This window comes from Candoia aspera, chromosome 4, assembly GCF_035149785.1.
Source record: "Candoia aspera isolate rCanAsp1 chromosome 4, rCanAsp1.hap2, whole genome shotgun sequence".
In the NCBI taxonomy this organism is placed as follows: domain Eukaryota; kingdom Metazoa; phylum Chordata; class Lepidosauria; order Squamata; family Boidae; genus Candoia; species Candoia aspera.
This window is the reverse complement of record NC_086156.1, coordinates 91,369,381-91,384,643: the sequence shown is the minus strand read 5'-3', so window position 1 is coordinate 91,384,643 and position 15,263 is coordinate 91,369,381. Positions and strand designations below refer to the sequence as shown.

At 36.1% G+C, this 15,263-nt stretch overlaps 2 protein-coding genes across 2 annotated transcripts; both read left to right on the top strand.

The window, feature by feature from the left end:
- Positions 1 to 3,792: 3,792 nt before the first annotated feature.
- On the top strand, positions 3,793 to 4,752 carry LOC134495500 (olfactory receptor 14A16-like). The gene has a single exon (XM_063300994.1). It carries the CDS (start codon positions 3,793 to 3,795, stop codon positions 4,750 to 4,752), a length of 960 nt encoding a protein of 319 aa, XP_063157064.1.
- A 4,312-nt stretch (positions 4,753 to 9,064) lies between these two features.
- LOC134496620 (olfactory receptor 14J1-like) lies at positions 9,065 to 10,024 on the top strand. Its single transcript, XM_063302333.1, has one exon. The coding sequence runs from the start codon at positions 9,065 to 9,067 to the stop codon at positions 10,022 to 10,024; it is 960 nt and encodes a 319-aa protein (XP_063158403.1).
- Positions 10,025 to 15,263: the final 5,239 nt, after the last annotated feature.

Here is a 15,263-nt window from a genome sequence, read left to right as displayed (position 1 = left end):
TTGATTTACTCTGCCTTGGGAAAATAAATCTGTGATACCAATAAATTTGATCCTCCTTGGATTCCAACTTCACTCAGTTCCAGGGCACAGCCATATTCTTTATACTTATAAAGTTGGTTTGCATTGGATGACAGAGAACGAGTCTCTGGGGATATAAAATGGCATACACATACACACACAAACACACACACACACACACAAACACACACACACAAACACTGTACATACTGTTTTGTATCCCCAGAGACTTGTTCTCTGCCATCCAGTCTTTTTCTGTCTGGAGACACAACAGCAGCAAAAAAGAAGGAACAGAGAAAACCTATTTAAATGTCAGGCATAATGACATGATATTTCAGACTGGAACAGGAAATGCATGATAAGTTCAAAGAAAAGTGCTAAGAGGTTAGGTAAGTTCTTTCTTTGTATACTTTACATTTTAAAACAACCAAACAACCAAGCCGTTTCTCACTTTCTTAGACAACTTTAATACATCAAAGTTCAACATATTTAATTGTTGATCTCATCAACATTAAGAAATTAAAAAGCAACAAACAGTGGAACAGCTGGGTTTTTTTCATATTCTGTAACCAAAAGAGGCTCTTTTGTCATAATTAAAGTAGTCCGGAGAGATTCTATCTTATGAGCAGATACAATCCATGGAAATTTCAAAATATGCTAATTAATTGCAATTCCTGAATATGGATATGATTTTAAAAGTTATTGTTAAGGTCAGGCATCCAGGATTTCCTGCCACCTTTACTGCCCTTACCATCCAGCAATATCAAAGGGAAAATGTCTTTGCTGGAAATCATTTTCATGTTCTTAAAATGATAACACGTTGAACATTTCCATCCAGTTCAACCATAAATCATTAAGCATTTGTTGAGGTGTTACAATTAAAAGGCTAAGTGGAAATGTGGGGTATGTATACAAAAGTGAAGAATGCAGTCTCACATAGACTCCTTACTTGCGCCTTTCTTTCCTCTCTCTCTCCTTTTCAGCATATTCTTACCTTACAACCACCCTTAAGAACTCAACAATATGGATGTATTCTGAGAAAAATGCCCAGATATTAAAATCTGTGGATTAGTTCAAATCTGGACTACTAACATCATTTTGTTACATTTCCTGTGAAAAAAATAATTTAGAAAACTAAATACAAGCAATTGTATTTCAGTTGCTTGAAATACAATTGCAATTCTTGTCTATCATTTTCTTTTCAATACATATCACATCCCTCTCTCTCCCCACAATACATCTATTTTTATACATACAGTAACTATCTCTAATAGACTTTTTCATCAGCACCTTTCTAAAATATATTTGTCCTATACAATTTGGCCAATTATTTTTCCTCTGCAAATTTCCCAAAGGCATGCTTCCTTTGACATACATTCTTTTAGTCAATAAATATTTCAAAAGGGATGCTAACAGAATTCATGAAATTCTATGTCCATATAAATACAAACAGAATTTTAAATCCCTCTTTTATACTGACCTTTCAGTCAAAAAAATAAATGCTATGATTGGAGGATCGTAGTATACAAAATGTTGGATTGTATAGAGTAATAATTACTTCCGATAGATAGATAGATAGAAAGATAGATAGATAGATAGAGAGAGAGAGAGAGAGAGAAAGAGAGAGAGAGAGAGAGAGAGAGAGAGAGAGAGATTAGGTCAGAAGATAATTGGAAAATTTGAACATTACTGTCTTAATAAATAGGTTACATTTCTGGTGTTACAACTCCCTTTTCAAATATTTGCTTTCAGCCCCTAAACAGAAAAAAGCAGCTACCCTGCTAAATTTGCATTGTTCAGAAATTAAGATCCAGGATGATATGATTTGTGATATCACCTTAGTCTGCTTTTTACATAATCCTAAACCATTAAATGGACAGTGTGAGTTTGGCTTAGTCTGATATATGGAACAAGCCACTGTAATTCATAAATGTAGGGATATGTTTGGACTAGACCAGTCTGGCTCCTTTAACAACTCATTTTTAAAATAAAACATTCTTCACTATAATTGACTAACCCAGCCAGTATGATTAGTGGTGGCATTCAACTGGAAAACAAAGATATTTTTCTTTCTCTTTGGAGGTTGTTAAAATAAGTGTAGAATACTCCTTCCCAGACTAGTTGGTTTCACAGTTTACAGTAACGCAGCAAGACAATTTTCAATAATTCTCTCTTTGATGATTTATGTCACATGTTTATTTTTAGAAACCTTGACTTGTTTTATGCCTATATGACTTCATCTTGATGATGGGCTTAGGGTGATGAAGACAACTCAGTCAGTATTGTTAAGATGAAGAGGGATTCTGTGTAGTCTTGCATCCTTTCTGATACTTTCCATAACCAAAAGAGAATTCTGCACTCCATATTATTGAAATAGCTTCAATAGTACATTTCTCACTTGAGATATCACTGATATGGGTGAATGCATCATTCATAGACAGAGATTAGCTATCAGTATTTCCTTCCATTTAAATTTTGTCCAATAGAGAATTTAAAGAAGAAATAATCTATTGATGTTTTCTTCCTATTGAGAAATTGAATCTTTTTTTAGAAATTCTCTAGCCTCTTTCCCTGAAAACAATGTTGAATTTTTTCCCTGAATTGCCAGCATATGGGGGGAAAATGGAGCAGTGATTAAAGTGAATATTCATAGCACCAGAATGATTATTTTATAATCAAATACTTCTTAGGTTTTATACTCTTCAGCAGGTTATCATTCTTTTGGTCTACATGTCCTGATTACATTATTTTATTCAACAATACTACATAAAAAACATCCAAAACCTTTCATAAGGAAAAAGCTTTTCTTTTACTTTTTTTTTAACATAATGTGGTATCCATTACCAGCACTTGCTATGTCCCCATCCTATCACATGTACCTTGAACATATTTTTATTTCAAGTGGAATGAAGATATCAGTATATTTCTTTTATGAAGAGACTTTTTCCTGTTAGCTGGATAAAATTGAAAGTGTGGTCATGTGTTGCTACAGTCCCAATTTTGTTACGTACGTACGTACGTATGTATGTATGTATATCTATAAGAGCTGTTGACTGTAATAATAAATTTGTCAAAGCATTTCAGTTTCTTAGCCAAGTGTTCTAAATTATTTGTGTGCTGGGTGATGTGTCATTTTGGCTATTGATGTTTTCTGGTGACCATCTATAATAACCTGTTTATATATTTCATATAAGGAAGGACTGAAATAATTCTCCAAGTTTCCTTCCAAACTATACGTCTGAAAATCCAGGTCCCCTAGAATGGAAAGTCTAACCAAAGTTGAGTGCTGACTTTCTTGTCTGACTTAGATTTGGGGATAAATATTTTATATAAGAATAGACTATAATTTTAAGTTATATGCATGCAATGAAAATGACTTGAAAGAAGCTTGTAAGGAGGGAAAAAAAGGATATGGCAGCTTTAAGAGACACTTCCAGCTAATGCAGAAGCCTGAAAAAAGACATGGCTGCTTTAGAGTGCATTAGGGAGTGCTTGTGGACCTGAAATGCCAGAGATCTTTCTCCAAATCCCTCTTGAACAGGGCTGCAATGGGGGGAGGGGGGTAAGCAGGCCATGTGCCCCAGGCACTGTGCTGATGGGATGCCAAAATGAGCACTGGGGGGGTGCCAAAATGAGTTCTGGGGGGGCACCAAAATGGGCGCGGAATCCATGTTTGCCCCAGGTGACACAGACCCTAGTTGCGGCCCTGCTCTTGAAGCTTGGAAACGCCTAATTTTAACTTTTGTTTCTTCTAGAGCTATACCTCTTTAAAAAATGGATAATACATCATCTGCTTCTGATTTTCTGCTCCTTGAATTCTCAGCAGTACGGGAATTACAGATTCTACACTTTCTTCTGTTCCTGATATTATATCTGGCAATTGTATTAGGGAATCTTATCATTATTTCTGCTGTTATTTTTGATGATCATCTCCACACTCCCATGTATTTCTTCCTGATGAACCTGGCCATTCAGGATCTTGGCTCCGTTTCAACTATTATCCCCAAATCCATGGGCAATTCTTTCACGAACACTAGAAACATTTCTTACTCTGGATGTGTGGCTCAGGTTTTCTGTTTTGTGTTCTTTGTTGGATCTGATTTCTTTCTCCTTACTGTCATGGCATATGATCGGTATGTTGCCATTTGCAATCCACTGCAATATGAAGTGTTGATGAATAGGCAAGCTTGTACACAAATGGCGCTTTGTGTTTGGCTAACTGGAATTTTCTATGGAGCAATGCACACTACAAGTACCTTTGCAGTCCCTTTTTGTTCCAATGTTGTCAATCAGTTCTACTGTGAAATCCCACAGTTACTAAAGCTATGCTGCTCTGACTCATACCTAGCCGAATTTGCTATTCTGGCAATCAGTGCTATGATAGAGCTGGGTTGTTTCATCTTCATCATCATAACATATGTGCTGATCTTTACAGCAGTACTGAGAATCCCTTCTGTTCATGGAAGACAAAAAGCCTTTGCTACCTGCCTTCCACACCTCATTGTATTTTCTACATTTATATTTACTGTGTGGTTTGCCTACTTAAAACCACCTTCTAACACTCCATCTGGATTGGATTTGGCATTGACTATGATATATACCTTCATCCCACCTCTGCTGAATCCAGTGATCTACAGCATGAGAAACAAAGAGATCAAGGTAGCCCTTGCAAAATTAGTACTTTCAGCATGTTCTTCTATGGAAACCAATTTTAATTTAATCACATCACAGTGAGTTTTGCAAAGGCTTAATCACTTTCATATATTTCAGAGAAATCAAAAAATATTTTAATCAGGATATCTCCAAAATTTAGGCAAATACATGTCCATTGCTCCAGAAAGCAATTGACCCTAATATGAGGGTCTTTATCTGTCTTCTGAATGGGGGCAAAAAAAATGAAATGTCCTCCACAAAATTCAACCCTAACATGGAGACAGTGTATTCTCATGATCTCTCATTTAGTATGAACATGCTTCAGAGGACTTTAGTTGGTGAGCAAGATTCTCATGGTAGAACTTGAAATAAGGCCAAGAGAGAAAAGGAGAGAAAATATGATTCAGAACATTCAAATTACAAAATAAATAATATTCTAATGTGTGTGTGTTTTTCCCTGAGTTCTGGAAATGCAGAGTTGAAATGTTTGATCAATGTATATTTACCTTCTGACTTCTGAACCCTGTTTAATATACTGTATGTCCAGAAGCTTCTACAATTTCAATTTGGAGGTATGAGATAAATGAAAACCATAATGCAGTATAAAATAAATCAATACATTGACTCAGTGAACAATGAGTATCAGCTCAGATATTTCTTTTCCAAGAAGTAATTCAGAAAAAAAAGTATTTGACATTTTGATTCAAATTGAATCATCAGTTTGGATTGAAGTGTCAGTCTAAATCAGTTTCAGCCGGGCCACACAGCCTTCCATGAAATCCTAGGACACACAAACCCCCCTTATTCTGATACATCTGTGATGTAGCTCCATTCAATTCTACCATGCCCCTTAATTTTTTATCTCTCTATCTATCTATCTATCTATCTATCTATCTATCTATCTATCTATCTATCTATTTTCTATCCCACATTTATATATATATTTTTTAAATAACTCAAGCTGGCGAACACACCTCATACTCCTTTCTCCTCCTATTTTCCCCACAACAGCAACCCTGTGAGTTGAGTTGGGCTGAAAGACAGTGACTAGCCCAAGGTCACCCAGCAGGCTTTCATGCCTAAGGCAGGACTAGAACTCACAGACTCCTGGTTTCTAGCCCAGCACCTTAACCACTAGACCAATGGAATCTAAGATCCACATCTCACTTTATAGAGGGATGAGATAACCTCACCAGGACAATTTGTTCCCTTTCAAATGTTCTTATGGGTATAAACAGGCATTCTAAAGCTCACACCCTGCCCAGAGTTACCTTTTGTGAGAGGAGTGGCCATATAAATTTGATAATAAAATAAAAAAAAAATAATAATAATGTAATTTTGCAGTAATTCTGGTCTGTGACAGTAATAAAATACTCAGTGAATTGATTGATAATTTTTCAGTGCTGACAGTGGAATTAATACAGTACAGGATTTTGTATAGGGACACCTAAAACACCATTTTTTTTTCAGAAGCCTTTTTACCATGGAACAATAATAAATAATAATCAATCTGAGTTACAGACATTCTTAAGGATAACAGATATTAGGGCTGTGCAATGTTTGAATCCGCAGGGGAAAAGGTGCTTTGGAGAACCTGTTGAAAACTTATTTAAAAGCTTAACTACTGTGAGTATCCATTGAAGGAGGATTTGATAATGAACTAAGATGACCAAGGATGTGTAGCAGCTTCCCTATGAAGAAAGGCTATGTCATTTGGGGCTTTTTAGTCTAGAAAGGAAATGAAAGAGATGGGACATATTTGAGGTGTACAGAATTAAGCATGGGGTGGAGAAAATGGGCAAGGAGAATTCCTCTTCCCAAAATAGTAGAACCAGAGATTACCCAATGAAATTGAATCCTGGAAGAAACAGGACAAACAGGTTATGTTAAAAAAAATAGCATGCAGTTTAACCCTGGAATGTGTTGCCACGAGGTATGGTGGTGGCTACCCACTTGGCTGGCTTCAAAAAAGGATTGGGACAATTTACAGAAGTCATGGGGATTAATGGCTATTAGCCCTGATAGTAGTATGACCACCTTTGAAGTTCATCTGCTAGGAGACTGATGGGCTTCCATAAACAGTTGGTTGGCCCCTGGGAGAGCAGACTACTGGATGAGATGGGCCAGGTGTCCAATCCACTGCTTATGTTCTTATGTAATCCATTACCTATATTGCCTATAATGTTACCTATATTGCCTGTGGCCCCTTAAGAATAATGTGAATGTGGGACAGGACATAGAGTAGTCATGGAGAACCACAGACTGTTGTTAAGGAGTCATGCAGGATTAGATGGAAGTAGTGCAGATCTTTATGCTAATTTACATTAACTAGTGGAAGTGATCCAATGTCATATTTAGCACAGCCATTCTATGAGAGTAAACGTAGCAACAGTTTAGGTTTCCCTACAAGGTTTAAGCATAAATAGTCATCCTGTTTGGGATTAAAAAAAAACAAAAAAACTTCTGTGGTTCTTTTTTTTTGTAGTGATTGCTTTGATAGTTCTTGTTTTAAACTTAAAAGGCTAAGTATATGGAGTTACAGATTTAAAAGAAAAAATAAAAATGATCTTTCTTAGACACAGATTACATCCATATTTCTACAAGAAAACATGTAGAAGACTGTAATACAAAATTTCATTGTCGCAGTAAAATTTCATTGGAAGAAGTTTCTTGTTCATAAATATTAATCATGGACTTTCCCACGTTCTTCTTAATTAAATATTAAATCTGAATATCAAGGCACAGAAACAGTTTTAACAGAGTACTACAGAGTACACAGTAGTATCAGCCAGTTGTAAATGTTTGTTCTCAGAGAAAGAGCAACTTTTGCGATAAGCTATGAGTTACTACTGAGTTAACAAACCAGAGTACAATTGAACATAGCATTAAATGTATGAAACATAATGTGCACTGCAATGCATACATATTAAATGACTTTTTATTTTGGCAGCATTCTGCTCTTAAAAATATACCAATTAACTACAAACTCAAATTATGTAATTATATTGAAAAGTTTTTAATAATACATCCATAGACGTTAAGAGGGTAATATGAGAACCTATGAAGAAAGCAAATAAGAGCCACATATTTGGGATATGAAATGAATTGAAATTAACTGATAACAGATTTGGAAGATCACTGAAAGAGAATCAGTAAATCAGACTAAAGGTTCTCAAATATAACCCAAGGAAAGAAAAAGTTTCATAAGGTGTAACACAGCAGTGAGATGTCTGACAATCCATGTACAGCCAGTAATTTTGTCCCAAACTTTCCTATTCATCATCCTTTAATGACCAGCATAAGAAGGGATTACAATGGGAAAGAGAGCACTCCATTTCCTGTCATCCCATCCACACTGATGGCTTTTGGATTGCTGTAGATATTCTGTAATCTCTCTATCGCTCTATCCCTCTCTCTCTCTCTCTCTCTCTATCTTATCTCTCTCTTTCTCTCCCTCTCTATCTGGCTAGCTTTCTCTCTGTCCCTGTCCCTGTCCCTGTCCCTGTCCCTGTCTGTGTCCCTGTCTCTATCTAGCTAGATAAAGCTCTATACTTTTTGCATGTGTGTTGCAAGTACTACCTTGACTTGTCTGAGTCCATTGTGGGTGTCCCTGGTTTGACTTCTCATGACAACATGATACATGCAGGTAGTTTCCTTCAAAAAATAGGAAACATGATTTTCTAATCCCACATTCCTCCTCCTCCACCACCTCCTCCTCCTCCTCTGTCCTAGTCTACCTCTTTGGTATAACCTGGTGATATTTCATCAAGGCACAAGTAGTTTCCAGTATAAACAGTACAGATAATAAAATAAACAACTAAATTTGAGTAACTAATGGATTTGTACTAACACAGAGGTAACCATTACTTGGAAGGGATTAGCTTTTTTAAGATAAGCCTGCATTAGTGGGCATTACATGAAATATTACGTGGAATTTCTTTGCAAACATTCCCATTATTTTTATCCAAACTATTTGCCCAGTCCCTACTACAGCTGTTATGTGCAAGTACTTAGCCAAGAAAACCAAAACCAAAAACAATTATGCATTTGTCACAAAGACTTTAGAAATTATCTTGTGCTGGAATCAAAGGAGTCTGAAAGGCCAGTATAGTACTTGCTATATATATTAAAGACTGTGAACAAAGTTCTAACCACACTTTCCCACACCTACATGGACTTAGGGCTGCTAAAGTAAACTAAGCTCCTGAGAAATGGGCCCTTGAGAATAATTACACACATCCCATAGATAAACTTCTGTTTTTATCTAGCACTCTCACATCAAAGGAAATTGTTTGAACAGCATTCCACCCCATGGTGAATACTGCCACAGTTACCTGAGAAAAGGGTCAGAGGTTTGGCCTCCTGTACCAAGCTCTGAAGTCTACAAAGCAGAATGGAAAATAAGACAAGACTGAGTGAATTCCTTCTGCATGGATTCCCTGATACTGAGGAGCTACGGATGGTCCACATCATTGTTTTTTTCATAATATATTTGGTAGCCCTCATGGAAAATCTCATCATCATCACGGTCATTGTTTATAGCCATCAGCTCCATTCACCCATGTATTTTTTCCTAGTCAATCTATCCTTGCAAGATCTTGGCTCCATCTCTGTCACAGTTCCAAAGTCACTGCTGAATTCATTAATGAGCACTGAAACCATTTCTTACTCTGGATGCCTCTGCCAAGTTTTCTTCCTCGTTTTCTTCATGCTGTCTCATTTCTTTCTCCTTGGTGTCATGGCATATGACCGTTATGTAGCCATCTGCAATCCACTGCGTTATGAGACTGTACTGAACAAAAAAGCCTGCATCCACATGGCAACCAGTGCATGGATGGGTGGCTTGTTTTATTCAATGCTCTACATGGTACTTTTATTGAGATTGGAGTTCTGTTCCAGGATCATCAATCAGTTCTTCTGTGAAATCCCTCAGTTGCTCAAGATCTCTTGCTCTGAGTCATATCTTGCAGTAGTCTGGGCTCTCATCTTTGGTACTTCTTTAGCTTTTCTCTATTTCACTCTAATTTCCTTTTCTTACGTTCAGATCTTCAGAGCAGTTTTTAGAATCCCATCCACCCAAGGGAAGCAAAAGGCCTTCTCTACCTGTTTACCCCATCTCATAGTTATTTGTCTGTTTGTGGTAAGTGGTAATTTTGTATACCTGAGACCCACATCCAGCTCCCCATCAACATCAAATATCTTGATGTCCATGTTTTACTGTGTGGTGCCTCCAGTCATGAATCCACTGATCTACAGCATGAGGAACAAGGAACTCAAAATGGCATTCAGGAAGCTGATCCTCAATATTTCTTCTAACACCCTGCATAATTTTTCTCAGTTATGTGTACTTTAATAAATGTTTTAAACCATTTGGCCATTTTGCAGCATATTTCATCTTCAGTGGGTGAGTTGGACATATACTGAACCATCTTTTCCTAAGCTTATTAATTGATAAATAAAAATGCTATTGATTCAGTGGATTAGGCTTAGGCTTTCTCTGAGTGCAATTGATGCAACTACAATTCTTTTCTGTAGCTTTATTTATTTATTTATTTAAGACATTTTTATAGGCACTCATCTTAAAACAAGGCTGAGCAGCTTACAACCAATAGCCTCAATCTAGTTAAAGACTATTATTGTCACAGACAGAGATCTAGTGTTAACTCTTTGTGATGCAATATAGAGAAATACAAGTGAATGCTATGTGTGCTGTTAACTTTCATACACCTTTTCCTTTCATAGAGAAAATAATCCATTTATTATTTTTCATATTACTTATATTCTATGGCAAACCTAGTAGAAACATATAGGAAATATATTTGAGATTGTGCTTCTTTCTATATATGATTTCTTTAAATACAACTTTTATACTGGCTGTCTTATTAGATTTTTCTCCCCTCACAAAATGTTGATTTTATTTGATTCATTCACCTGGATTAAATTGGTATACCTGTCTAGAGATATTACTAGAGAAAAAGGGAAAAGGGAAAAAAATACATGTACCTGTATGCACAGAAACCAAGAAGGAAAGTTGCTTTCATGGATGAATAACCTTCTGTTTGTTATGATAAAGCTTTTGGAGAATCTTGGTTGTATGCAGTGTACTGAACAGCAGAATTATGAAGGGTAGAACTAGAAGAAAATAGGAGGGAGGAAATGAAAATAGCTGAAAGGTACTCTGTTATGCTGTAAACTTTGGAGAGGGAGGAGGGAATGAAATGTTTTACCTATAGCAGCCCTTTTCATGTCTCCCTGAAATTGTAGTATTGAGTTTTATTTTGTGGCAAGGAATATATGAAAAGTAATCCTATTGTGGACATAATGCAGTTTTGTTTTTTTTTTAAAGGAAAAAATCCTGTTTCCCCAAGTGACCAAAGAATATATGTCGGTGAGAGTGGTGGGGGGTGGGGAGGGCAATTCCAATTCAGGCACAAATGATGAATCCCCCGAATTTTGCATCATCACCCTATCCAGTGTCCAGTGCTGGTCCATGCTTACCACAATTGTGACTATTAAACGTTACATTTGCCTATCACAACTTTGAAAGATATTGGATCATCATCAGGAGCAGCAGTATCCACTTTGGAGTAGAATTGTCCTAACAACCAGGAAACACACTGAGACAATGAACTGGTCTCTAATATTTATTACTAGTACTTAACAGGAATCCTAACAAACTGAAGAAGCGTGGGAAAAACCCAGACATATAACCCCCAAGGGTTAAGGCGGTCCCGATCTGTGTCTCTTTGAATGGCTGAACAATTCCTCAGTGCTACGCATGCGCTTGACAGTCTGGATGGGAGCCCCCTGCTCGCCATCCTTACTCATGACAAGAATAGTGTAAATATATATCCTCCTGAAAGATTTGGGTGGGTAGATCTACCTTAACTATTCATATAACCTCCATCATCTTTGTCATTGACCTGCCTAAGTTGTGCAGTTACACAGTCATAGTGAACTCTTCTCATTTATTACAAGCTGAGTGTGATGAGTATGAAATGTTCCCTCCCTTCCTCCCCCCTCCCTTCTTTCCTTCCTTCCTTCCTTCCTTCCTTTTAAAAAAAAATTGAAGACCTTCTGTCTCTTCCATCTCTGTCTCTCTCTCTGCCTGTCTGTCTGTCTGTCTCATCTTTCTATCATACGCTACCCTACCAATTAGGTTTTATGTCTTTAAATTGTTGATTTTGCTGTAAACCGCCCAGAGTCTCCCTTTGAGGGGAGACGGGGGGTGACAGAAATGTGAAATATAAATAAATAAATAAATAAGAAATATATTGTTATTTTTAATATACTACTAATAATACTGCTATAAACAATGGCAAGACATTCAATTTTACTTATGCAAATAAACAATATTTTATCTCTACTATCCTGAAGAGAATATTAAATCAAATTTATTAAATCCATCCAAGTACTACCTGAAGTACCATATGGTAGCATCCAACATACCATGTTTAAAATGTTGTCATTCTATTTATTTATTTTAATTAATATGTTTATTACATATTCTATAGTAGTTTAAGTATTTCAATGCTGCACAGTGCCCAGATGTTCTATATGGAAGTACATAATATGATATGCAGTCCATTAATACTTTAAATAAATAGATAATAAAGAGCCTCGCATTCTCTAACCCTTATACAAAGGAAGGCTTTTCAGAATAGAAGGACTATGTCATATTCCATGTTTCATCTTCTTTTTCTCTGTATCAACAATGGTTATACTTCAAGGGCTTCCGTGAACTACATTCCTGAACCTCTGATTTTCATCTCAGAGGGAATTTTTCTTATGAAGGGCTTTATTTATTTATTTCTAAAGTATATTATGGGTTGTTGTTGTTGTTTATCCATTTAGTCGCTTCCGACTCTTTGTAACTTCATGGATCAGCCCACGCCAGAGCTTCCTGTCAGTCGTCAACAACCCCAGCTCCCCCAGGGACGGGTCCATCATCTCTAGAATATCAATATTATGGGTTGCTCAAGATATTTGTGTTCCTCAGGATACTCTCCAATGATACACAGTGATGCACAATATTTCTGCCTCATAAAATAAATGAAAAACACTATAAGAATGAGACAAGGCTGAGCTTCCATCCCCTCTACTTTGGGAGGGCTATTATAACTAATGTATATTCAATAACATCCCCCCCTTTCTTATTAGGAGCAGTAAATCATCAATAGGAATAGAATTATATTTGAAAAATAAGGAGTAAATATGTTTGAGACTTAGATTCTGTGTCTATGACATTGAAGACAAACACAGAAATCATTATTGATAATCATACAGTATATGGAGACTTTAGTTCAAATTGTGACTATTCTATAGAAAAAGCACAACAAAGCTAACAATTTTTTTCTTACTTCATTTCTTTTTTGCACCAGAGTATTTCTGGCATTCCTCTTTTAGACTGAATCAAAAACAAATCCTCATGAAACCTTTGAAACACTGACAAGGGATATCAACATGCAACATTTTTAAAATGTGTTGTCAAAATATGGATCATCATATATGTAGAAAGTTTCAAATAAAATATGTCCTGATGCGGATATGAGAAATGATTTGGATGCCACATTTATCACTAAGGCAATTCTGGGATGTTTATATAAAAGGTAACTTCAGGTTCTTGGCTGTATGTCAGTTAGGTTGTAGGAATGGAAGTGCTCATGTAACGCAAGCAATATTTTAGCTCTTTTCAGGATTCAAACAACTTGTTCACTGAGGGAAAATGGGGAGATGGAGTATTCCCTCTCTGAAAAACCTCCCTCTTATTGGGGAATATGTATATTGACTGTTTATTTATATACATCATTATCTTAAGAATTTTGATTATAATAATGAAATCTAATAAAAACCAAACTTAAAGAAAGAAAAAAAGATAGAAAGAAAGCATAAAAGTGCAAGAAAAAATGTGGGGAATGGAGACAGAGGTTAAAAATTTAGGTAGAGGGAAGTTTTACAAACCAGTAAAATGTTGTAACATGTTATAACAATAAAAATACTGAAGGAGACTTCTGTAAAATGGAATCAGAAAATAGTAGTCACAAAACCAACAATGTCAGTAATGTTGCCTGCTTCTATGGATAGACAATATCCAGAAGATGTTATTGAAGAAATGACAGATGTAGAATAAATTTTATTTGACAAGATAGAGATGGTATTGAAAGTGGATCTACAACTGACAGACCAAGACAATGACTTAGAAAAGGATGCTTCAGTGGATCTACAAAAGAAACTGGCTGAGGTTTTAAAATTTAAAAGGGAAATAGAAATGAAAAAGGTTTCATTGAGTTCTATGCCTGGTTTTTCTACCTATATCTGGCAGTTATTGAAGAAATTAACATTTGACATCAGTTTCCTAAAATTATAATTGCTGCACAAAGAGATTCATAGCTATGCACATTGCCTTTCTATAAAATAATTGAATAATATACGCTTAGAACAATCTCAGAAACTTAATAGCTTTGATAGAGCATTTTTAATTTCCTGATTTCTCATGCTATAGATCATTGGATTTAGCATGGGTGGAATAATGGAGTACATTATAGTAATTGCCAAATCCAAATGGGAAGGTTTCTGAGGTGGGGACCTAAGGTAAGCAAAACATACAAGAATTAAAAATACAGAGAAAACAACAACATGAGGTAGGCAAGTAGACAGTGCCTACATATATTTTATTTCCAGGTGGAATTTCTTCTCCAAGTTTGTGCCCCTTCCAAGCAATGTGCTTCTTTTAGAACACTCATGAAGACATATAGGATATATACAACCCCCTCCTCTCTTTCTTCTCCTTCAGACAGTCGGAATGTTTGTCTGCACTTATATATCAAGGGGTTACTATGGGACACCGGATATTATGAATATATGATGAAAATAAGTTTATGTTTGTCCGAACCTGTTCTCAGAAGTTCAACAGAGACCAAAAACTATTCCTGGAGGACCCATTCAGTAATCATATGCAAATGAATGATGAGAGCAGAGAGAGGCAAGTTTACTTTCTGGTTTATCTATCTGCTAAGAGCAATTTCCAAATAAACTGGGTCTGTATTGGCTCACAGGATTAAAAAAAAGCAAAACTGAACACAAAGTTCTCTTCAGCCACCATGTTTATAAGGCCCCAAAAGTGCTTAAATAAATAAATACATACATACATACATAAAATGGCACGAAATAATACATTATTTAAAAGTTACTATTGTTTTTATATAAATGTTTTATCTTCTCAAATAAAGAGTATGTTGCTTGCTTATGTTTTTATGTTTTTTGCAGGGAGGCAGGAGGGTTGTGCTGTCAAGTCATTTTTGTCTCCTGGCAACTGCCTGGACAAGTCCCTGCATTTTTCCTTGGCCAGATTAGAACGCGTGGTCTCCCCGTTTCTACCCAGGTGCCTTGACCACTACCTCAAAGTGTCTCTCCTGTTTTTAAGTTACCCAGTGACAAACATTTTCAAACAATGTATAATACTTGCCCTTAGACTTGTGTATTAAAAATATAATGCATTTAATTTGTTTTAGACCATATTTAGAAAAGTGCTCAGAAGTACTCAGACATGCACCATAACAGACGTCATAATTTCTCAATGATTGAACTATTGA

What these genes read in the sequence shown, in the direction of transcription:
- LOC134495500 (XM_063300994.1), top strand. Translation starts at nt 3,793, where the DNA reads ATGGATAATACATCATCTGCTTCTGATTTTCTGCTCCTTGAATTCTCA.
- LOC134496620 (XM_063302333.1), top strand. Translation starts at nt 9,065, where the DNA reads ATGGAAAATAAGACAAGACTGAGTGAATTCCTTCTGCATGGATTCCCT.